At 41.2% G+C, this 24,902-nt stretch overlaps 1 protein-coding gene across 8 annotated transcripts in view; it reads right to left on the reverse strand.

The window, feature by feature from the left end:
- Positions 1-24,902, reverse strand: part of TAB3 (TGF-beta activated kinase 1 (MAP3K7) binding protein 3) — an 88,770-nt gene that overhangs the window by 14,625 nt on the left and 49,243 nt on the right. For 5 of the 8 annotated variants that reach the window (XM_047843503.1, XM_047843508.1, XM_047843502.1 and 2 more), the window contains 5 exons: positions 15,577-15,768; positions 10,376-11,837; positions 9,125-9,285; positions 4,190-4,283; positions 1,296-1,379 (listed from right to left, as the gene is read on the reverse strand). In XM_047843503.1, coding sequence (XP_047699459.1) covers positions 1,296-1,379; positions 4,190-4,283; positions 9,125-9,285; positions 10,376-11,837; positions 15,577-15,678 — 1,903 coding nt within the window. In that variant the 5' untranslated portion in view covers positions 15,679-15,768. Of the gene's footprint in view, positions 1-1,295; positions 1,380-2,160; positions 2,163-4,189; positions 4,284-8,348; positions 9,286-10,375; positions 11,838-15,576; positions 15,769-24,902 lie in introns of those variants that run through there. The other 3 variants (XM_047843509.1, XM_047843507.1, XR_007148884.1) reach the window with 2 other exon arrangements.

Consider the following 24,902-nt stretch of genomic DNA (forward strand, 5'->3'; position numbering starts at 1 on the left):
AATGCCCAGCTCCCAGGAGATAACCACTAAAATCTTGAAATTTCCCCAAGCGATAAGGAGTGTCTCTGTTATTTACGGTGGGCCCTTCAGACCATACCGGAGATGGCTCGTGGAGGACACACTGCTCACCAACTTGGTCGCTATTTCCAGATTAACAACTTGTCAATGCATTCTGTTACATAGGGTGATTCTTTGGTAACAGCCCTTGAATCAATTAACTGAAGTCTGTTGGATTACCAATAGGTAAGACTTCTTGAGTAGATACTCAGGCAACACCGAGTTTAAAGAGACCCATATATATCATTGATGACTTTATCCATTTAGATTAAAAATGTAACTCAGTGACTTTCAACTTGAAACCGTATAGAATGTTGTCACAGTGCCAAACCTGATACTTGGTAGTCATCCACTACATACATACATAGAAAGCTATTCAACTAAAATCAAGGTAACGTTATTTAGCACAGAATTTATACATTACCTCCTGAGTAGGAAGTCTAACAAGATTTGTAAATATTCTACTGGTCATTTAAAAAAAGGCATTCTCAGGGTGCCGGGGGGGCTCAGTCAGTTGAGCGCCGGATTCTGGGCCAGGTCATGATCTGACAGTTTGTGGGTGCAAGCCCCAGGTCGGGCTCTGCACTAACAGCACAGAGCCTGCTTCGGACTGGCTATCTCCCTCTCTCAAAAGTAAATATGGAAAAAAAAAAATTAGGGGCGCCTGCTTGGCTCAGTAGCTTAAGCATCTGACTTCAGCTGAGGTCATGGTCTTGTGATCTGTGGCCTCAAGCCTGTCCGTGTGGAGTCTGCTTCAGCTCCTCTTTCTGCCCCTTCCTCACTCGAGCTCTCTCAAAAAAGAAACATTAAAAAATAAATAAATGAAACACCTCATCCCTGACTTAAGAGGCTTAGATCTACAACTCAAACTTTGCATTCTCAGGTAAGACCTTTCAAGTTCTCATTATTTTAGAAGAAGGATTACAGTTAGGATCTAAACTAGGATCCTAGAGTTTAGGATTACAGTTATGACAGAGGTTAAGTCATTTTACAATGTGAGCTATATATTGTTTCACTTAAAAAAATTAAATGGTATACCCACTTAATTACCGTTGACAACAATTCCAGGAGTCACTAATTTGTAGTGCCTTTGAGAAATTAAAAGATGGGGGACACGTGGCACAGGAGTATCACTATGGTAACTTTTTTTGTGCTGAAAAGTTAATCTCGCTAACGGAAATTTCTTCAGCTAAACATTCTGATACTTATTTCTCTGTTCGTGGCATTTCCCTACTCACCTTTTTTAGATGGCTTGGGTGGTACAACTGGGCCAGGTTCTATGTTGTCATAAAAATTATTCATGGCTTTTGGATCAAAGTTTCCTATAAAGAAAATAAAATCACCATATGCATTTAGGGCTCTTGTTCCTATTTGGCTTTTTTGTTAAAGAATATATAGAAATAAAATATGTAAGAAGGGAAACTTTTCCAGGGTTCAAAACTCCTATCCTCTTTCCACTGAAAATGTTTTCCTGATCACTGTGAGAAAAGACCCAAGCAAACTACCCCCTCAGTGTTGATCAACAAACCATCACCTGAAGGGATATTTTTCTAACTGCAAAGCTACTCTCTTGCAGGAGGATTATGTATGTGACACACGTAGGGGAGGTCAATGAGGAAAAAGGATGGCTGAACTATTTTGCGTTCCTCTTGATTTTAATGAACAACCCGTGAGAAAGAAGGTATCTTTCATGCCATTCATGGTTTACCTTAACAAGTTACCCATGATAAAGTAAACTGTGGAAGAAGTGAAACAGAAATTTACAAAGAGGAATCGAGTTACCGTAGCAGCGGCTCACAGTTTTCTTATCTTGAAGAAAAGGAGAATACTGAATGGTGCCTACAGATTTATCCAAGATAATAAGGTGCCAATTTCAGAGTAATAAAGACGACAATCCCTGAGAATTTTGTCTTGCTACAAAATTTTCAACTCTCTCAGGATGTTCACTCCCTGGCCTAGTGTCTATTTCAGCCCCACCTCCTGCCATGAGTCCTCCAAGGTGGGGTGTGATCCACTGTCAGCTTTGGGTCCCGCTGCGACTTCTGCAAACCTATCACCGTAATCTGCTCGTTCTGCGCAATTCCAATGAAGGTTCAAAACTACTCCTGCTTATGAGGTACAGAGAATGCTGTAGGGTACTGACAATTCAAATATGCTGGATGTCTTGATGTCTACACATTATTTTGCCCCCACAAAAGTTTTCCAACATTCAAGTTTTTCCGGAGTATGGAAGAGTAGCATTCAGTATAAAATGGATATATTTGGACCCCTTATGAAAGGGGATTTAGAAACACTTCAGCACCAAAAAGAGCTGTGTGTGGCCCAATGAAGACCAAAAACCCAGCTCTCTGCTTCTAAAACCTTAATAGTACTTTCCCTTGCAGGTTTTATCACAAATGCGTTTTTGCATTTGGAAGACAAATGAAAGCCACCATGCTGTAAGATGCTGCCTATGTATTTCCTCAATTAAGTTACAGCTGATGTTTTAATTTCGAGGTCTCATAAGGCTTACTACAAATGTCCCAACCAACCGTTTGAGCGTTCCTTGTTCTGCTTCAAACAAACACCCAAGCAAAAAACATGGACGTAGTCTTTCAAAACAGTGACAATACTTAGTATCCACCCCCCACACCACGCACAGCAATTCTTCCAGTGCTTAAAGCAAGGAGTCTCTAGGATTACCTTTGGGGGAAAAGTGAAGGGTAGGGGACCAGACTGTGCACCTTTCACATTCAAATTTGCTTCTATTCAGACTGTTCCCTATCTTTTACATCTTGCCTAAACACGGCAACAGGGTACGTTATTATAATACTCTTAAAATATAGTAGAAGCTCTCTTAGCTGCCATCATTAAGAAAAGGAAGTGGTGGTAAAAGGGGACGGGCTGAATCAGACGCCGTAAGAAAAATGACTTGTCACCTTCCATGTTGGCACAAGACTTTAGTGTGTGTGGACTAAAAAGTTTTCTATGGTCCTTCTTACATAAACTGTACACCTCTAAGGTCCCCCAGGGGAATGGGCCAACTCTTTCTCGTGTACGGTCCGGGGAATAAACGTGTCAGGCTTTGCGGACCTGTGACAGTCTGGAGGCAGCCCTCACCTGTGCTGCAGAAGCACAAAAGCAGCCCCAAACACCATGTCAACAACAGAGTGTGACCGTGTGCCACCAGAACCACCAAAAGAGGCGGCAGGCTAGGGCGCCGAACGCTGAATCTACAATTTTGTCTTATTTTGAGTAATGGAGGAGAATCCTCTGAGGTTTTTATGACTTATCCCCTTAACCCTGGGCAGTTTTCACCCGTAACTAGCTCGCAGACCTCCTCCTGCCTTTTTTCTTTTTTTAGTGATCTGCCTTTGGTTTTTTTATAGGAAGAGCAGATCCTCCTGCGTTCATGTGAGCTCAAGAAAGAATAGAGAAATACAGGAAATGGCATATACAGGCGAGGGAAAGGGCACGACTAACTCCCGCGGAGCAGACCGTTCAACTGCTACAAGCAACAGGACAGGCACAGGCCGGTGTGTGGCCTCCCGCTCAGGAGTGCGCAGCGGCTGCGGACTCGGAGCAGGTATCTCGTGGGGGGAATGAACACCTCCGGCCCGGGGAGCTGGGTACACGAGAGTCAGTTAAGAGAGCTTCTACCATAATACAATTCTATAAAAGAGCCAAACCAGAAAAGAACCTCAAAATCCAGAAAGTATAAAACGTAGCTGGATGTTTTCATGTGATGGATACACAAAAAGGACATGGAATTTCTTTTAAAACTGAGGAATCAGATAGTCGGATACATGATTCCCGATTTTTACAGATACTTTCGATGAGTAACACGTCAATCTAGTAAGTTTTATAATTAAGACCCATCAATATAAAATATTCACAGTAAAGGACTCAAACAGGAGAAACGCAGAGTAACAACACGGAACAGTCTAAACGATCAGAACTTAATGATGAAACTGCCCAAGTAAAACTATCTTGGATCCCCCAAAGGTATGGCCATGGAGCAGAGGGATCTCTTCACCAGGATTATAATGGATAAAAACTGTCTCTTACATCTGTAAAACCAAAATGATGGCTATTTAAGCAGCTTAACACACCACACTATTACTTATGGTTTACCAAATAATCAAGTCTATACCTCTAGATTGAAGGAGGTCAACTTCTTTCAGTGTACAGTCAACATTTATCTGGAGTTGTCTGTTCATGCTTCTCAATCTTGTCATTTCCTCAGGCTAGTAAGAAAGGACCCAAAATAGCAATTGTGGGAAAGTCATTATCAAGCCCAACATTTAAGAACTGCTATTCACGTTAATCGTTCTGACCGGTTATTACCAAGAATATGGCCTTAGTCCAAAAGAGGGCACGCTGAAGAAGTCCTAAACGCTGAAAGGAACAGTCAGGTAAAACGGGGACATCAGTATGGCCACATCAACACAAAACGTGCATTGTAATCACAGAGCATGGTAAGGGAAGCTATGAGGACCAATCTGTAAAACAAGCAGTGTCCACGATTGTAGTCTCGTCCAGGCTTGTAGAAATGACAACAGTACTAAGTTAAATTACTGTGGCGTGTCAGACACTGTTCACCAGGGGTTTCTTACTCGTTCCTCACCACCATCTTCCAGGGCAAGCATCGCCAGTTTATAAATGAGGAAGGCGATGCCCCAAGAAGACCTAAAACTTTTCCAAGGTTATCAAAGAAAGGAAGTGGTAGAACCAGGATTTAAACACACTTTCTCTCCTACATCAAACAAGTGGGCTCCACTCTGCCTCCAACTTCCTTTCCTTCTTCGTTGACTTCCAGCCCAACCGACTCCCCCCTTAGGCGTTTCAGGGGCATACATGAGACAAATGTAAAGAATGCTCTCTTCTTCAGTTCAAGTTTTCTGGAAGACTTGACTTCCTCTGACCTTCTAAGGTTCTTTACACATATACAGGAAAAAAATAATTGAGGTTTTAAATTCCAGAGGCATAGGGACTAAAGCGTTCACCACAGCCCAGATATTAACTCAGTTACTAATGTGCTTTGAGCTATATACGGTAAAAGATGAATATCTGTTAGGACAGAAGTTGTTAAAAACCTGTATTTTTCTACACACCATGTTAATAGAAGAGTCAAGAAAAATGAGCAAAAAGGCTCTCCATTTACAATAATACAAGCTCTCACACTGGAGGTGTTCTCGGAATAACTGGGACTGCCCCTTAAATTCGCGAGTATGAAACCTTTAAAATAAGGGATAGAACACAATATAATAAGAGCTACAATTCCTTACACTGCTATGGGAACACGAAAGTCATTCAGAAATATTTATTAACGACTGCCTCTTTCCTATCTGCAAAACACGGGACATTACCACATAAAATGCTTATACCTTGTCTACCAGGCAATATCAAGAGTTTAAAATAGACGTGGGCATTTTCACTAAAGATAAAGCCCTTGGATCAGTGCTCGGAGTATGTAAAAAAAAAAACTCATTCTTTGTAGAATCTTACCCGGAAAGTCAAGTACCTAAACGAGTTGAATCTTCCTATGAAGGTGCAGGAGGAAGGGGGGTGTTTCAGACACAATGGTCCTAAATAGTGAAGCTACATAAGTAAGTATGGAAATACTAGAATACACTTGATAGTCCAGAGGCTACGAGCACATTTCCTTGTAAGAATACCAGCAGCTCTGGTCAACGGGATCATTTCCAAAGACAGGAGAACCACCAGAATTCCCTAAAGAAATAACTTCCCTGTAAGATTCTTAGGTCCTTTTTCACAGCTTCTGATGAAACCAAGGGGTGGGGGAGCTATTTCTGAAAAGTCAGTACCATTTGTAAACAAGTGCACTGTATTTTCGAGGAGGACTTTCAAGATTGGCTGTGTGTAATTTAGAGTTGTTGTAAAAGATCTGACAAAGTCAAAAATTCTAAGCTTTTTTTCAGAAGGTGGCAGAAATACCTTAAGTCAACTGAGCACTTGAAGAAGTTGTTATCACAGAGAGCAAGGCTGACGACCACTGTTGTTTGGTGGCTTGGCCCTCATTATGCATCTGGGGCTGTAAAATGTCAGTTAGTCCAAAAACCCGCTTAGAACAAGATGAAGGAGAGGGAAAACTTGGGTGAGGGGGAACTGGCAGCTCTCTGCTTAATGAAACCTTATTTATCCTTCAAGGTTTAACTTGCATTTTCCCCTCCACCATGAAACTGTCTCATCTTTGAACCCTAACAGCAAAAAGCTAACATTTCTATCGCAAAACTCTCAAAGTACTTAATATCCCTACCATTTAGCTGGCCGACCCTTCCGATTCTCTTTTCTCTCACACAAAAACACAATGCTTTGCAAAGAACAGATTGAGGCCATCTTGGACTTGTGCCCTCCTTAGATCATTTCACTCTTTCTCTAAATTCTACAACTGCAACCTGTAGCTGGTAACCAATGCGCATTTCAGGCTCCCGAGGTACACCCGTTTTTTTTTTAACGCACTGCTTGTTAAGAAGTTGATTCGCAAACTTGAAGGTAGAGATAGGAGCTTAGTAGCACACACACACACACAAACCCCGCAGAACGATTCTCTTTTCTATAATCCCACATGTGAGTGGGACAAAGACAGCCATTTACTGAGCACTTCACTCCATGCCAAACACTTCTACATATATTGTCTCTTTGTCTTGACAATATTAAAATGTAATTCCCTTTTACAGATAGGGAAAACCAAATGCACGGAAGAGCCAGTGGTTGCCAAAACTATTCTGCCTCCAGAGCCTACGTGCACACTCTGTGAACTATGTCCTGGTGCCTCAAGTGAGCCTCCATCAACAACAGGGAATTCTGACTAAATGCTTTATTTCTGGATTGATTTCCTCTGTAACATACCCTTATGTTATACATGTTCCTAAAGCTACAGTTTTGCAAAATGGTTCTCATCTGTGTGTTTTTCCAGTGTTGTCCAGCCAACACTTCTAAGACTACTCACTATTTGCTGGGTACTACATAAATTCATTACCATGTATTATTTAATCCTAACAAAAATCCCAAGAGATAGGTATTCACAGGTATCACACATAAGAAAGTTCACAGTGAAGAGAGAGCCACTGTCTGAACATCCAGCTAGAACTGTCCCTCGCCCATGCGTTGTTAATAGTCCCTCCTTTTACTCTAGGGCCGGCAGCACACACGGAAGGGGATCACATGCTTAAATTTCTCGTCTCGCAAATACTGTCAATTACTTAGCAGGAATTATCCAACAGCCATAGGTCAGTAAACACAGGGCCCACGGTTAGGTTAGGGAAAATGCCTTTTATGCTAAGAAAATCTGTTTATGCTCCAGAAGTACCTAAAAGACTGCCAAGTGCCCAACCACCAGGGTAGATTCTCATGGGGGTTATATTCTTCAATACCTCCCTAGTCACAGAATTCAATGAAGATTTTGAGTGGAGGAAAAAAATGAAGAATTTATCACCTTTTATTTAAAGACAGCTTTATAATTTTCTAAGCATTTGAAGTAAAATCCTCCCTTCTTACTTATAACACTATTCTTTGAAATTCTTTCTAATACTGACTAAATTCCTTTCAATTACTAAATATACCTGTTTATCAATAATTTCTTTCTGGCAAATTCCACCGGTTTCCCCAGGACCAGCAGAATAATCTTCAAACACCTCAGCCTCAACATCTATGCCCCACCAGACCGATGCACATTAACCTGTTAACACTCCAGAAACCTCACCTTACGAGTGAGACCTGGATGTGCTACCTCCTGAAAGTCTGCGTGTCTTAACTTCACCCCTTTGTTAGCTCAGTGCTCTCTTCCCTTAGCAAATGCCCTCCCTGAGGAGTGGGTCTTTGGCCTTTTCCCCTTCCCTCTATTCACCGTAGGAAAATCAGATGGAAACCAGGGACCTGCTTCCATATAAAAACACGTTATGAAACTGCATATAATTTCCAGAGTTCCCAGATTTCCTGAGAAGCCACAATTCTCCATTAAAAACTTGTCTACAAAGGCAGAGCCGCATGCTGTCTGCAAGAGGCCCGACATGCCGGCTACTTCTCTAAACTTGGAAATGCTCAGAAACCTCCCTCAGTTTTGACACGTTGGGAAAAGAAGGAACGTCCCTATGGAAAGAAGCCAAGTTTAAGGTGAAGCCCTGAAGAAGACGCAGGACTTACCCATTTAGAGCTCCAGAAGAGGATACGGGAAGGCAGAAGTGCACAGAGTACACACACAGACGAGGGGCCGGGGGAGTTGTCTCATCACCCGCGAGCGTAAACAGCACTGACCCCACTGGGTTAGAATTATCTGTTGACAGATCTACTTGTCTCGCTGGCGGGTATGCGCTAAGCACCCAGCACAGGACCACATTCATCAACTAAAAACGGCCTGCTGCACAGATGAATGTTCAAAGGTGAAGTGACAGATCGGATCACAGCAAGCTTGTGTTGTCACAAGATTTTAGGAGGCTGGTTTCAAAACTTTCCAGGTTGCTTAACATTTTTTAGAACTCATCAGCAGTGCTAAACATGTTAAAAACATACCGTCTAACTCTTTGCGTGAGAGCAGTGACTGTTAGGACTGCGGTCAATACTGCTATCTTAGTTGCTACAACTATTTACACTTAACAACACTTCTCTGCCTGGAAATACTCTATAGTCAACACTTTCCCAGATTCATATCGATAGCGTTCTAAGTCATTTGAATCAATGTGCTTAAATAAGTAACTTCTAAACCTTTGCAATTTATATGTATATTACATGCTTCAAAGAAAAAATGGACACGTGAGAACAAATGACAAAATACTTAGTAGGGTGCACTTTCCTACTTTGACAAAAACTTACGGTTAATGAGATGCCATACCTTGATTAGAAATGTCAGTTATTTGAAAATACGGATGAATCTATGGAATTCATACAGGTGAAAAAAAAAATACAAGCATCGCATTAGTTTGATGAGAGCTACTGAAGGCCACAGTCCCTTGTCCATCGTTTAAAAAGCACAAAGCCCCTGCAGGGAAGAGAACCTGCAAGAGAAACGAGTGACCTGGACAGCCACCATCCCCACCTTCCCATCCACACACCGCCACCGAGGACTTACCGTGGGAATCGCCGTGGTACAGCTGACCCTTCGGAGCCGTCTCTGCATCAGGTCATGCTCCATACCGTTAACTTCGGCCTTCAAGCGCTCGAGCTCCTCTTTCTCGAGTTTCAACTGCTTTGCTAACCTCTCCATCCTTGCTCGCTGATGTAACAGCAAGGCTACAGTGTTACAGACAGAGTCATCGCAGAGAGGAACAGTGAACCAGTGACTGGGAAAGTTCTCCATGCACTGCCAACGCGTAAAATACTCCAAAGGAACCCTGTCCTCAACCTGAGCGGGCACTTACTCTTGTGTCTTGCTCATGCTGTCTTACCTTTCCCAGGTCTGCTTGAATTTGGCTCTCGTACCAAAATGACACCCTCTGTAGGTCCCGCTGGCTCTGCTGTCCTTCGTTTCCCTAAGACTGTGTTTTTAACTACGCCTGCGTGGGTTTTAAACAGGTTCACTACCAGGCATATTTAATTACAATCGTAATTACTATCCGCCTCACATACTGAAAGAATAAATTCTCAGCTAGCTTGAAATCTGAATAGACTTAAAAAATCCTGTCGTCTTTTTCTTTAGTTAGGCTATTAACTAATCCAACAACGTTCTTCATCACCAGTCCCACTTGTAAGTAGACAGTGCTTATAAATATTACACGCTCCAGGCCTTTCTCTAAAACAGACACAAATTCTTTGACTTTGATCAACTACAGCCCACCCTCTTTTTCCTACTCTGTAGTTTGTTTTCTGACAATATCAATTTCGCTTGTCTGTATTTTTGTCCCAATGCACGTTCTTCCTAAAAAACAGCCTTATAAGGTCACCATTATCATGCCTACATGTTCATATTTTAAAACAGAGAACTCTGAAAGCAATAACCCTATGCTTGACAGCTATGCTACTGCCCGATATTTAATCAACACTAAACATTTAAATAAAACTAAACAGCTAATACGGGGGCGCCTGGGTGGATCAGTCGGTTCAGCATCCGACTTCAGCTCAGGTCATCTCGCGGTTTGTGAGGTTCATGAGGTCAAGCCCCGCATCGGGCTCTGTGCTGACAGCTGGGAGCCTGGAGCCTGCTTTGGATTCTGGGTCTCCCCCTCTCTCTGCCCCTCCCCCACTGGTGCTCTTTCTCTCTCAAAAAATAAATGAAAACATTAAAAACATTAAACAGCCAAGAAATGTGTTTTTTTTTTTTTCAACAGGAGACTGCCACCTCACCACAAAGATGAAATTTCATAGTAGGGCTAAATGAAATTACCTTGTGTATAGGCATAGTCATCTGATCCAGAACTAGAACTCCTCTGGTATTTATGGCTTCCCTTTTCTCCCCCAGAACCAGGTATCACTGAAATGGGCTGAATCGGTTCTGGGGCTGCAGAACGTTCTTCTTGGTCCACTAAATTTAAAAGATTTTCAGTCGTTGCTCGACCTACGGTAATTTTAAAAACTGTAGTTGGGTTTGGTATCATTCGAGGAGATGGTGATGGAACACATGAAGGTCCAGTTGGCTGTGTATACGTAATATACACAGGATTAACACTAAATGGAGGTTTTGGCTGCCCGGATATGCCTCGTGAAGGGGAACTTGAAGGTGGCGTGGTGGCTGTGTACAGCGAGTGCTGATTCCGTGGAGACGGCTGATTACTGATAGGTGAAGGACTCCTGTTCATGGCTGTCCCAGGTCTCTGAGAGGGTTCAACTGTGATTTCTATCTTCTTCATGGATCCTTTGGGTAAGCTGGACGGTGTGTATGGGAGATAGGCGACCGAATGGCTCCCCTGTTTCTGATAGCTAGGAGGTCCTTGTTGATACGGATGGGGTGGAGTGGTGGAAGGACTAGGTGGCATAAAGACATGGGAACCTGGATGGCCCAACTGGGAAGGCTGCACTTGATGTTGCGGAGAGCTGAAGGGTGAAGGACACTGAGAAGGAGGCGGTGAATGGTAAGCAGGTTGAGGAATCTGCTGCTGTTTGGGAGAATACTGAGAAGGCTGATAGTTCTGTTGATGGGGATAAACGGGTAAAGGACGCTGGCTGTAATGAGGCACCGGGCCCTGGGGGGAGGACTGCCACGGCGTACTCTGAGGAGTTTGTCTCCCTGATGAACTCTGAGATGTCTGTCTAATATAAATAGAACCAGGAGGCCCATAGAGATTGCTTGGAATCTGTGGCAGGATTTGTAAAGCTCTTGGTACGGTCTGTCCGGAAGGGAGGTTCTGGGATACCGTAACAGTAATCGGATTGGTACTATACCGAGGTATGTGCATGTACGAAGGAGGAGGAGGGGGTGGCGGTGAAGGCCCTTGCATAGCAGATGGATTCATTCCTGTTTGCATGGAAGATGGCTGTTGAGGTGGCTGTGAAGGAGGAGTAGCTGCACTTCTGTTCTGTTCATTCATAAAAAAGGGATTGTAGTTCGGAGCAGCAGCCACAACGGCTGGAGCCGAGTGTGGTTCCTGAACTAAGCAGATCAGCTGTTTACTCGCCGCATGCTGTGGGTCAATATGTCCATCGCTTGAGCTGTGTACCAGTGTTCGACCACCGTTAAGTTGGGCTCCATCTGCTGGGTGGTAGCTACTAGGAGAATGGATACCCAGATTAATATGCAAAAGGCGATTTCGATTCATCCTGTTGTCCTCTGGACTATGGTATTCCATATATAAGTATTTGCTACTCTCCTGGGAAAGGGCTCGGCAACAGGCTTCAAGATTGTTGTTGTTCTAGGGGAAAAAGACAGGAACGTTGGCAAAATTAACAAATCTTAATAGCGGAAGTGAAACTTTGCCGGTTACGCAAATACAACTGTCCTAGAGAATGGTACTTTCAGCAGACAAAGCTTCGTGGTCATCTTTTCTGACCAGGAGATCCCAAACAATTCATCCGGTTCCACAGACCGGAAGCTCACAGGACTATTACTACCACGACTGCTACAGAAATGTCAGGAACCCGCCAATGAACTTTGTGACTCAACTCCCAGGTTTCTGACTCCAAGTCCAGGGCTCATTTTATGTTTGTTGCATCTCAACAAACTAAAATGTTGGGCTAATCTTGGACTCAGCACAACCGCTCTGAAATACAAGTTAAAGTAATACTCGTCATTAATATTTAAACTGAAAAACATGAAAACAACCATGCTTTAGTTTTCAAAAAGCACTGAAACTACAGAAGGAGAAAAATTATAATAAATTCCTGGAGTCAAAACAATAAAACTCTAAAGCAGTCTTTTTAAACCAAATTTATCCCTACATCACTTCAGTTATCATTATGAAAGAGTAAGCTAAACAAATCAGTAAAAACAAATACACTTTGTGAACTATGGTTCCACGACTTTGCCAAAGTTAGGGTAAATTTTAACAGGAAACCAGGTCTCAACTGCCTTAATGAAATTCACTCACACTCCCAGAGTCTCAAAATTTTTTACCCACTGAAAGGTTGGTTGCTTGGTAAACCTTCAACATCTCTGGAGGGTTTCAATTTTTTGAGTTAGGCACATACTCACAGATGATAATAGCAAAGTGACATTTTAGACACTCCACTCAACAATCATCATTCTAATGAAGGATTCCTTTTTTGATTTAAAATACTATAAGGTAGTTTTCCGTTAAAATACAAAAATCTCAACTATTTTATTAGCCTCAAGCACCGTGTTATTTATTGCCTTCACAATAATAAAGTTTGTCAATTACTGGGACCTTGTAGTTCAGAAATATACACACAGATATGCACATACATATGTGTGTACTACTACCTATTTTAGGAAAAAGCACATTTTATAGATAAATGAAAGGAAACACTTTGACTTCTGCTAAGAAGCACATAAGGTTAAACCCAAAACAGAACATTGAGTGCTATAATTTTGCCACTGGAATAACGTCTGGGTTCATCTATTTCAACTCATTTCCACATGAGGAAAGAAATGCCTGCGGAGTTACACGGCTTGACAACAAGCACTCGACTAAATCACGGGGAGCCAGTTTGAGATTCTTGCTTTCTTGCCTCCCACGGCTGCTTCCACTGTAACACAGTCATTTCAAGGGAGAGGATGTTGGGCCAAAAGCAAATTGTTCTAAGGCTTCAGAGGAAGTAAACGCAGATTCAGTTAAGCAAACCTTCATAAAATGAAATCTCAGAAATGTGAAGAATTGGGTTTATCAAAACTCCATACACAACTGGTATCTTTTTCCTTACATAAAGCTTCTGATACTAAAATTCTGAGCCAGAGAAAAAAGTAATTGTTGAAATTTAAGAAGAAAATTATTAAAACTCACAGTCTGGCCTTTTTCTTATCCTGCTTGAAAATCACTCTGATCTGATCAAGGAAGAAAAGCTAGATATTTAGCAAATTTGGATCCAAAGGATTCAAATCGATTGCCAACTAGAAAATGTCACTGACCGATATCTGAGAGAAAAGAATATGAAAAGTGAAAATAAAGTATCTCTGCAATTGGATTAAAAGGAGAACAAAAACTAGACAGTTTTATATGAAACCTAAAGCAGTCGTGGGTACTTCACTATTTGACATTTGTCTTAATACTGTTGAAATTTCGTGTTTTCTACAGTGAATTAGGCAGCCTAAGTAAAATAGTATCCTCACAAGAGGACCCAAATTCAAAATGATACAAGGCTGACTTGCTAGCCTATTCAAATGTGTGTCTACAGTGACAAGGTAAGTCAATTTTCTTATCAAGAAAAAATGTAAACCAAAAATACAGATATTTAAGTATTATTTTTATGAAAGCATTTTTTAAATAAAACCACCAGAATGAAATGTCATATTTAACCTGCTGACTACCTTCAAAGAAAAACATGGATATAAAATATACCAGTCAATATGAAGAATAAATCAAAATTATTTAGTTGGATAAAGACATAAAAATAATTAAGAAAACACATAAAAGGTTTTGAAAAGACTGAGGCAAAAAAGCATATTCCTAAAGTGACTGTAAATTGAGAGGACAGCTCAGAGAGACTTTAAGACTTGTATATTAAATGTAAACTACTGAGTCTTTAAATGTAAACAGAAAAACTTTTCAGAGCCAGTAACTGGTAAGTCTCTCTACCAATAAACTATATTAATCCCAAAGGAACAAAGAAGAGAAAGACTTGGGTCAATGTAAAGTAATAACAAATGATCATTAACTTGAATTTAAAGTCCATTCCTTCAGTTTAGAAACCGTGATAAAGACACTAAGCCATGAAAAAATACAGGTGATAATGGGAAAAATTAAATTTGAAAAAACAAAGTCAGAGCTGGGGGGAGCTGGTTACAACAGGTAAGGAAGGTGATTACTTGGAAACGGTTTTAACTAGAAGCCTCACTCTTGCTTGATTTCATTCCAGTGGGAAGCACCTTTACTCTACCAGAGACCAAAATGGGGCTAAAATAGACAACAGAAAGACAGACTGGGAATGTGTGCTAGAAAAAACAAAGGCAAGCTATAATACAAAAATCACAACCCAAAGGTCTAGACCCAGTAAAAGGGCTATGAAGCACCACTTTTGCCACAATGATTCTGTGAGTCCCTACTGGCAATTAACCTCAACTGTATATAGGCTTAGGTGATATCCTGAGCCATTCACACTGCAATTAGGTAGTGTTGGCATATTACGCAGTAAGGTACGATTTGAACTGACTGCGTGTGACAAAGACCAGTGGGCAGCAGGATAGTAGTGTAGACCCAAACGTAAACCAAAAAGGGAAATTCTATAACCCAAAACACACCAAGATCCTGTGGAGGATGACACAAAATTCAACAGGGAGAGAGTATCAGGCCTGTTTCTCTGCTGTCCCTTGAATGGGAAAACATAGTTTATCCAATATGAAAGATTTATTTTAATATAAGACAGCAAAACCAAAGGACTATGGTTAAACTAGAGAAAGTGGCCTTATACTTAAAACTGCATCTTAGTAAGCATTTATTAACGAGAAAAACACTAAGAAAGGGACAGGACTCTCCATAGACCTTTAAACATTGGCTCAAAGTTAAAATGATTACTCTGAGATTCAAAATTCAAATATAAGAATTTGGGGACTGATAAAACAAACTCCAATATGTAAGAAGGCAAATTGTAAACCGAATCATTTTTCCTTTTGCTACATGCCTTTACTCTTTTCTTAACGGGTTCTTAATGGGGTAGGTTTTGCCTCCCATGAGGCCTTTATCAATGTGTGGAGACATTTTGAGATGTCACAACTGCAGGAATACTATCATCATCTAGCGGTAGAGACCAAGAATGCTGCTCAACGGCCTACGAAGTACAAGGCAGGGCCCCACAACAAAGACTACCCACCCAAAATGTCGATAGCACCAAGGCTGAGAAATCCTGCTCTGAATGCTTCCCACTGCCCTCCTCCACACACACAAGAAAGGTGAACTGACTTCTAGTCACTACAACACAAAGCCAGCCCTAATAAGGAGAAACGTAGCTTAACATCACTATCGTTGCTGGGTAATCTACCTGTAACATGCATTGAGACACAACACCCTCTGGAATCTCCGGGAAACGTTGTCGGAGGTCATGGAGAACCTGCATATCAAGCTGTGGACTGCCTTGCGCCATGCCAGAACAAATGGTGGTCAAGTATCTGTTAGGAAATTGATGCTAACCGGCCTTCCGATAGTAATGATCTTCCAACACCGCAGTCATTTTCTATTGAAAGAAATCAAAGTTAATCACTGTGCTATACACCTAAAACTCATGTAACATTGTGTGTCAACAATACTTCGATAAAAAGGTAAAAGAAATGAAACTATGGTTGCATTTAAGTACGTATTTCACTTTACTCAAAAAGAAATGACCAATATGTTAAAATGGAAAGACCCAACATGAGCACATTTGATTCCAAAGTTATAAAATTGAGTTCAACTCAGCCAGACTTTTCTGATGTAATATAGCCAATCACCGGTTTCGAAACAAAAAAAGCCAAACTGCATCCCCAAACTTCAGTTTCATTTTAATGCTTAAAAAAAAAAAACTGCAGCAGCTAGTTTAAACTACAGATTATTAGTTGGCAACCAAGTTTTTCTAGCCTTGAGAAATGCTACTTCAATATAATCACTTATGTTTTACCAAGGGCTATTACATCACTCCTCTAAAGCAGAGTAATCATTTCAAATGTCTCAAAACAAGGACTTGATAACACCACAAAGCTTACTTGTCCTGTCTGCCTTACATTCTGCTTGTATTTTGAGGCCAAAAGGTTTGAATTTCAAGTGTGAGTAAAGGAAACCCAATGTCTAAAGGAAGTAACTTAGCAAACAAAAATGAAAATGTAGACTCCTTTGTTTTTAAAGATGATGCTAGTGGCCCAGCATGAGCCAGACCTAACTAGGTAGGCTTTCACCTACTTCTGATGCCACCAGCAGAAAGGCTAAAATGGAAGGATTTGAGATTACAATTTGAGTGTAGAAAATTAACATCTAATCTCACTGGCACTACTCAAATTAAGCACTCATATAAACAAGGCAAGGAGTGAAATAATAATGAAATCATAAATTAACTGGCACAGTCAAGGATCAATAAGCCAGTACACTTTTTAATACAGCTGACCGTTGAGTGACAGGGGGATCAGGGGCACCAACCCGTGTAGTCGAAAATCCACATATAACTTTTGACTCGCCAATAACTTAACTACTAATAGCCTCCTACTGACCTTACTGATAATGTACACAGTTGATTAACACAAATTTTGCATGTTAAATGATGTATTATATACGGTATTCTTACAAAAGTAAATTCAAGAAAAAAATGTTAAGAAAATCACAAGGAACTGGGGCGCCCGGGTGGCTCAGTCGGTTAAGCGGCTGACTTTGGCTCAGGTCATGATCTCACGGTCAGTGAGTTCAAGCCCCGCGTCGGGCTCTGTGCTGACAGCTCAGAGCCTGGAGCCTGTTTCGGATTCTGTGTCTCCCTCTCTCTCTGACCCTCCCCCATTCATGCTCTGTCTCTGTCTCAAAAAATAAATAATCATTAAAAAAAAATTTTTTTTAAGAAAATCACAAGGAAGAAAAAATACATTTACAGCACTGTACTGTATTTTTAAAAAATTTTCTTTTAATGTTTATTTACTTTTGAGAGAGAGAGAGCGAGCGAGAGAGAGAGCGGGTAAGCGGCAGAGAGAGAGGGAGACAGGGAATCCGAAGCAGGCTCCAGGCTCTGAGCTGTCAGGAGACAGCACGACGCGGGGCCCGAACCCACAAACTGTGAGATCATAACCTGAGCCGAAGTTGGACGCTAAACTGCTTGAGTCACCCAGGCACCCCTGGACTATATTTATTTTTTAAAATCCGCATACAGGGGCACCTGGCTGGCTCAGTTGGTAGAGCATGCAACTCCTGGATGGCGGGGCTTTGAGTTCAAGCCCCATGTTGGGTGTGGAGATTACTTAAAATCTTTAAATAAAAAAATAAATAAAAAATTTTTAAAAATCTGCATATAAGTGGACCCATACAGTTTTAACCTGTGTTGTTCAAGGTTAAACTGTACATATCTCCCATTTTTTTAACAGGAACAATGAAGAATACACCATACAATCTCATAATATTTCTGCTGTGTTCACTCACTACGTAGTCAAATATTTTTAAGTATAAGAAGTAAACACTTGCATTTTCATAAGAGCCATGGAAACCATGATTATAAGATATGTATCTAAACCACACACATAAGGGAGGGTCATTCCACACCAAATCTTCTATTTCTTGCAAATAAGCCCCAAAACTTTAAATTATAGCATTACTTGGGGGCAATGTAGACAACTACAATCAATGTTTTAAAAATTAAAAATGTTTGGATCGGTCCAAGATCCAAAGCACCACAGGCAGACCCTGAACTCATCTCCTCCCATTGACACACTACATTTACACCTACATATAGATCAATTCCTCCACAAGAACCGAAGGCTGACTGAACACCTTACGCACAATAAAGGCTAGAGAAACCTCAATCAGAACGGCGAGAGAGACAGATGGCACGCTACCAAGGGCAACTCCACCCCGATGTTACAGGATGCGGTAGTGACATCACTGATAGACTGATGCATAGATTCACCTGCCTGGGGCACAGAAAATAAGCTGCAGTTTAAAAGATAACTAGACGAGAAGTGAAGAAAAACCACTTATTAACTCCAGAACGTCCACCCAACAGTGGGGTAACTACTGGAACTCTCCCAGGGGTTGGAAATGCTGGTGATCTCTGCTGTTTACCTCCCCTCTCCACCTTGGGAGTCCACCCAAGAGCAAGGTCCGGGTGTTCTCGCTGCCCTGCCACTTTGGCTAGTCCCGGCCCCCAAGCACATACCAGCCCCAGCCATCCAAACAGGGCAGCCCCCGTGGGGCGCACACCGGGGCACGCCAGGCCTTTTTCCGCTACGGCTCCAGTCATCTCACCAAGGGGGCTAATTGCAAAGCAGCCTGACGCCTCTCCCTCCACACCAGCATCGCCCACAGGGGCAGCCCTGATGCAGAGCGCCCCGGGACCCACAGACCACGCGCACTACCGCTCCAGCCAGCCAGCCAGCCAAACGTGCGTGGAACACACAGTCTGCACAGGGGATGTACCTACACAGGGCCACTCCTTCAAGACCGGCAGAGGGAGCTGTTCCACCTAATTCATAAGAAATAAGCACAGAAAATCCAAGAAAAAAGGGAGCAGAGGAATATACACAAACAAAATTAAGACAAAGTTTCAAGAAAATAACTAAATCAAAATGAGATAAGCAATCTACCTGACAGAAATTTCAAAGTAACGATCATAAAGTTGCTCACCAGACTTGAGAGAGTAGATGAACTAAGAACTTCAAGAAAAATATTTTTAAAAACCTGAAAGACTGAATAACTGAAACAAAAAATACACTACAGGTAATCAACAGGAGATTAGAGGATGCAGAAGAAGAGATCAGCAATCCAGAAAACAGGGTAAGAGAAAACATTCAAAACTGAGGATCAAAAAAAAAAAAAAAAAAGGAATTTTCAAAAATGAAGACGGTTAAGGGACCTCTGTGACAAAATCAAGCATATTAACATTTGCATTATAGGGATTCTCAGAAGGAGCTAAGAGAGAAAGGGGCATAAAACTTACATAAAGAAACAATAGCTGAACACTTCTCTAACCCAGGGAAGGAAATAGACATCCGGGTCCAGGAATCAGAGGGCCCCAAACAAGATAAACCCAAAAAGGTCCATACCAAAACACATAATAATTAAAATGTCAAAGATTAGGGGTGCCTGGGTGGCTCAGTCGGTTGAGTGTCTGACTTCAGCTCAGGTCACGATCATGCCGTGAGTTCGAGCCCCACATCCAGCTCTGTGATCACAGCTCAGAGCCTGGAGCCTACTTCGGATTCTGTGTCTCCCTCTCTCTCTGCTCTTCTCCTGCTCACACTCTCTCTCTCAAAAATAAACACGAAAAACATTTTAAAACATAAAATGTCAAAGATTAAACAGAGAAAAACCGTAAAAGCAACGAGGAAACCAATTATGAACGTACCAATTAGGTACAACAACAAAAAACCCGTGAGGATATCAGCTGATTTTTTCAGCAGAAACTTTGCAGATCAAAAGACAGGGACAAGATATATTCAAACTGCTGAAAGGAAAAAACTTACAACCAACAGTCTACAATACAAGGTTATCACTCAAAATAAAAGGAGAGACAGAATTTCCCAAACAAGTTAAAGGAGTTTACCACTTTGACCTCTCTTACCACGAGTGAACCAGCCTTACAAGAAATGTTAAAGGGTCTTAGCCAAGACCCAGAGTTAAGAAAATTATGAAAGGAAAAACTTTCAAGGGTAAAGGCAAACATATAGTACATCAACGACTTACAATGCTAGTATGGAGGTTAAAAGCTAACAGGAGTAAAATTATTTGTATCTAAAAAATTAAGGGATTCACAAAATAAAAAGATATAAAATGTACAGAAAAGATAGATAGGAAAGTAAAATGCAGTGCTTTTAGGAAGTATTAGAACTTAAGCAACCATCAACTTCACATAGACTGCTATATACTTAGGATTCCTGTTCTATATGAACCTTTTGGTAACCACAACACAAAAACCTGTAATAGATACACACAAAAAAAAAACTAAAAAGAAAGGAATCCAAGCATAGTATTAAAGTTACCAATCACAAGGGAAGAGAGCAAGAGAATAAACAAGAGAACTACAAAAGCAATCAAAAAAATTAACAAAATGACAATAAATACATACCTATCAATAACTACTTTAAATATGAATGGTCTAAATATTCTGATCAAAAGCCACAAGGTGATTGAATCCATTAAAATTGACACCCATCTCTATGCTGCCTATAAGAGACTTAACTTCAGACAAGAAGACACATACAGACTGAAAGTGAAGAGATGGAAAACATTCCATACAGATGAGAGAGAGAAAAAGAAAAAGCTTGGGTAGCAATACTTCTAATACTTCTATTGGACATAACAGACGTTAAAACAAAGACTGAAACAAAAGGAAAAGAAGGACATCATGTAATAATAGAGGGATCAATCCAACAAGAGATTATTACAATTGTAAATATACACCCAACATGAGGGCACCTAAATACACAAAACAAACAAAAAGGGAGAAACTGTGAGTACTACAATAACGGTAGGACATTTTAACATCCCGCTTACATCAATGGATAGATCACTGACACAGAAAATCAATGAAGATACACTGGCTTTGCATGACACATTAGACCAGATGGAGCAAACATATACAGAACATTCTATCCCAAAACAGAAGAATACGTAATTCATCTCAAGTGCACATGGAACATTCTCTAAGACATCACATTTTAGGCCACAAATCAATTCTCAATAAAGCTAAGAAGCCTGAAGTTATATCCAACATATTTTCTTTTCCTTTTTTAAAAAATTTTTTAGTGTTTGTTTATTTTTGAGAGAGAGAGACAGAGCACAAGCAAGTGAGGGGCAGAGAGACAGGGAGACACAGAATCCCAAGCAGGCTCCGGGCTGTTAGCACAGAGCCCGCCGTGGGGCTCGAACTCATGAACCGTGAGGTCATGATGGGAGCCGAAGTCAGATGCTCAACTGACTAAGCCACCCAGGCGCCCCTCAAACATATTTTCTAATGACGATGATATGGAACTAGAAATCAGTAACAACAGCAACAACAAAAAATAGAGAAACATGACCATACAGAAGCTAAAAAAAATATGCTAATAATCAATGCATCAACAAGGACATGAAAGAGGAAATTTAAAAATACCTAGAGACTAATGAAAATGAAAACACAACAGTTCAAAATCCTTGTGACGCAGCAAAAGCACTTCTTCTAAGAGAGAAGTTCATAGTGAAACAGGCCTACCTCAACGAACAAGAAAAATCTCTACACCTAAAGGAACTAGAAAAAATAAGAACAAAGCCCAGAGTTACTAGAAGGTAAACACAGTAAGAAACAGAGTGGAAATAAAGGAAGTAGAGGCTAAAACTCAATAGGAAAGAATCAGTAAAACCAAGAGCTGGTTCTTTGAAAAGAAAAAAACAAAACCGATAGACATTTAGCCAGACTCATTAAAAAAAAAAAAAGGACACAAGTACATAAAATCAGAAATCAAAGAGGAGAAATAACAGACACCACAAAAATACAAAGGCTTGTGAGAAACTACTACCATAAATGATATGCCAAGGAACAGGACATCCCAGGAGAGATGGATAAATTCCCCAAACCAAAAAGCTTCCAAGAATGGATCAGGAAGAATAGAACATTTGAACAGAGTGATTACTAGTAACAAAACTAAATCAATAATCAAAAAACTCTCCCAAAACAAAAGTCCACCACCATATGGCTGCAAAGGTAAATTCTACCAAACATTTAAAGACTGAATACCTATATGTTAACTACTTGGACTTAAATAAAATTAAAAAAAAATAGATAATTGAAAACAAAAAACTTAATACCTAACCTCAAAGTATGCAAAAAAAAAAAAAAAAAGAAGGAAAACTTCCACATTCATTCTATGAAAGAAGCATTAATGTGATATCAAAACCAGATGAAGACACTATAATAAAATTACAGGGGCGCCTGGGTGGCTCAGTCAGTGAAGCGTCCAACCTTGGCTCAGGTCATGATCTCACAGTTCTTGAGTTCGAGCCCGGCATTGGGCACTGCCCTGACAGTGCAGAGCCTGCTTGAGCTACTCTCTCTCCTTCTCTCTCTGCCCCTGTCCCGCTCGCTCACTCTGTCTCTCTCTCTCTCTCTCTCTCTCACACACACACACATACACACACACTAAATAAATAAGCTTGAAAAAAAAGGAAAAGAAGGGGCACCGGGGTGGCTCAGTTGGTTAAGCGTCCTACTTCAGCTCGGGTCATGATCTCGCGGTTCATGAGGTTGAGCCCCACGTTGGACTCTGTGCTGACAGCTCAGAGCCTGGACCGCTTTGGATTCTGTGTCTCCTTTTCCCTCTCTGCCCCTTCCCAGCTTGTGCTCTCTTTCTCTCTCTCAGAAATAATAAATGAATCAACTGTATTAAAAAAAAAAAAAAATTAAGGGGCGCCTGAGTGGCTCAGTTGGTTGAACAACTGACTTTGGCTCAGGTCATGATCTCATGGCTTGTGGGTTCGAGCCCTGTGTCGGGCTCTGTGCTGACAGCTCAGAGCCAGGGGCCTGCCTCAGATTCTTTGTCTCCCTCTCTCTCTGCCCCTCCTCTGCTCACATTATGTCTCACTCTCTCTCTCGTTCGAATACGAATATAAAAGATTCTTTTAAATTAAAATTTAAAAAAGAAAATAACAGAGCAGTATCCCTGATAAATATAGACACAAAACTCAACAAAATATGAGCAAACCAAATTCTATACATTGAAAAAGTCATTTACCACAATCAACGGGGGTCTATTCCAGGGATGTGACGATGGTTCAAGATCCAACAACAAATGAACGTGACACACATTAACAGAATGAAAGATAAAAAGTATATGATCATCCTATGGGGCGCCTGGGTGGCTCAGTTGGTTAAGCACCTGACTTCAGCTCAGGTCATCATCTCACAGTCCATGAGTTCAAGCCCCACGTCAGGCTCTGTGCTGACAGCTCAGCCTGGAGCCTGCTTCGGATTCTGTGTCTCCCTCTCTCTGCCCTTCCCCTGATTGCACTCTGTCTCTCTCTCTCAAAAATAAATAAACGTTAAAAAAAAACAAAAAAGTATACGATCATCCTAATAGCTGCAGAAAAAAATAGATGACAAAATTCAATAGACACTCATGATAAAAACTCTCAACAAAGTGGGCTCAGAGGGAGCATAACTCAACATAATAAAGGCCATCTATGAAAAACCCACAGCTAACAGCACACTCAACGGTGAAAAAGTGAGAATTTTTCCACGAAGATCAAGAACAAGACAAGGATGGGGGCGCCTGGGTGGCGCAGTCAGTTAAGCGTCCGACTTCAGCCAGGTCACGATCTCGCGGTCTGTGAGTTCGAGCCCCGCGTCGGGCTCTGGGCTGACGGCTCAGAGCCTGGAGCCTGTTTCCGATTCTGTGTCTCCCTCTCTCTCTGCCCCTCCCCCGTTCATGCTCTGTCTCTCTCTGTCCCAAAAATAAATAAACGTTGGAAAAAAAAAAAAAAAAGAACAAGACAAGGATGTCCACTCTCACCACTTTTACTCAACACAGACTGGAAGTCCTGGTTGCAGCAATTAGACAGTACAAATAAGAAGCATCCAAAGTGGTAAGGAAGAAATAAAACTGTCACTATTCACAGATGACATGATGCCATATAGAAAAAATGCACACTGGGGCGCCTGGGTGGCTCAGTCGGTTGAGCGTCTGACTTCGGCTCAGGTCATGATCCTGCGGTTCGTGAGTTGGAGCCCCGCGTCGGGCTCTGTGCTGACAGCTCAGAGCCTGGAGCCTGTTTCAGATTCTGTGTCTCCCTCCCTCTCTCTGACCCTCCCCTGTTCATGCTCTGTCTCTCTCTGTCTCAAAAATAAATAAACGTTAAAAAAAAAATTAAAAAAAAAAACCGCACACAGGACACCAAAAAATTATTAGAATAAATGAATTCAGTCACTTTACAGGATATAAAATATACAGAAATCTGTTGCACTTCAATATACTAATAAAAAAGCAGAGAAAGAAAAGCCCATTTACAAGTGCCTCAAAAAAGAAGGAAATACCCAGAAATAAACTTAACCAAGGAGATGAAAGACCTGTAACTCAGAAAACTGTAAGACATTAATGAAATAAAATGAAGATGATGCCAACGAATGGAAAGATAACACCATGCTCATGAAGTTATACAACAAATACTGTTAAAATGTCCACACTACCCCCAAGCAATCTACAGGCTCACTGCAAACTCTATCAAAATACCCACAGCAAGGCACCCGGCTGGCTCACTCTTAAGCATCTGACTTTGGCTCAGGTCACGATCTCACAGTTTATGGGAGCTTGTGCCCCACTTCATGTGAGCTCGAGCCCCATTTCGGGTAAAGACAGGAACCGTGCTTCGAGTGAGACCCACTTCTCTCTCTCTCTCCCCCGCCTCGTGGGATTCTCTCCCTCTCTGATTCTCTGCCTCTCTGCCCTTCTCACTTGTGCTGTCTCTAAAATAAAAAAAAATAAATACATAAATACCCACAACATTTTTCACACAACTAAACAAATAATCGTTAAATTTGTATGGAACCACGAAAGGCTCATGAGAAAGAAAAACAAAGCTGGAGCTATCACAATCGCAGATTTCAAGCTATACTACAAAGGTCTAGTAATCAAAACAGTACGGTACTGGCACAAGAACAGACACAGAGATCAATGA

Source organism: Prionailurus viverrinus, chromosome X (assembly GCF_022837055.1).
Source record: "Prionailurus viverrinus isolate Anna chromosome X, UM_Priviv_1.0, whole genome shotgun sequence".
Classification (NCBI taxonomy): domain Eukaryota; kingdom Metazoa; phylum Chordata; class Mammalia; order Carnivora; family Felidae; genus Prionailurus; species Prionailurus viverrinus.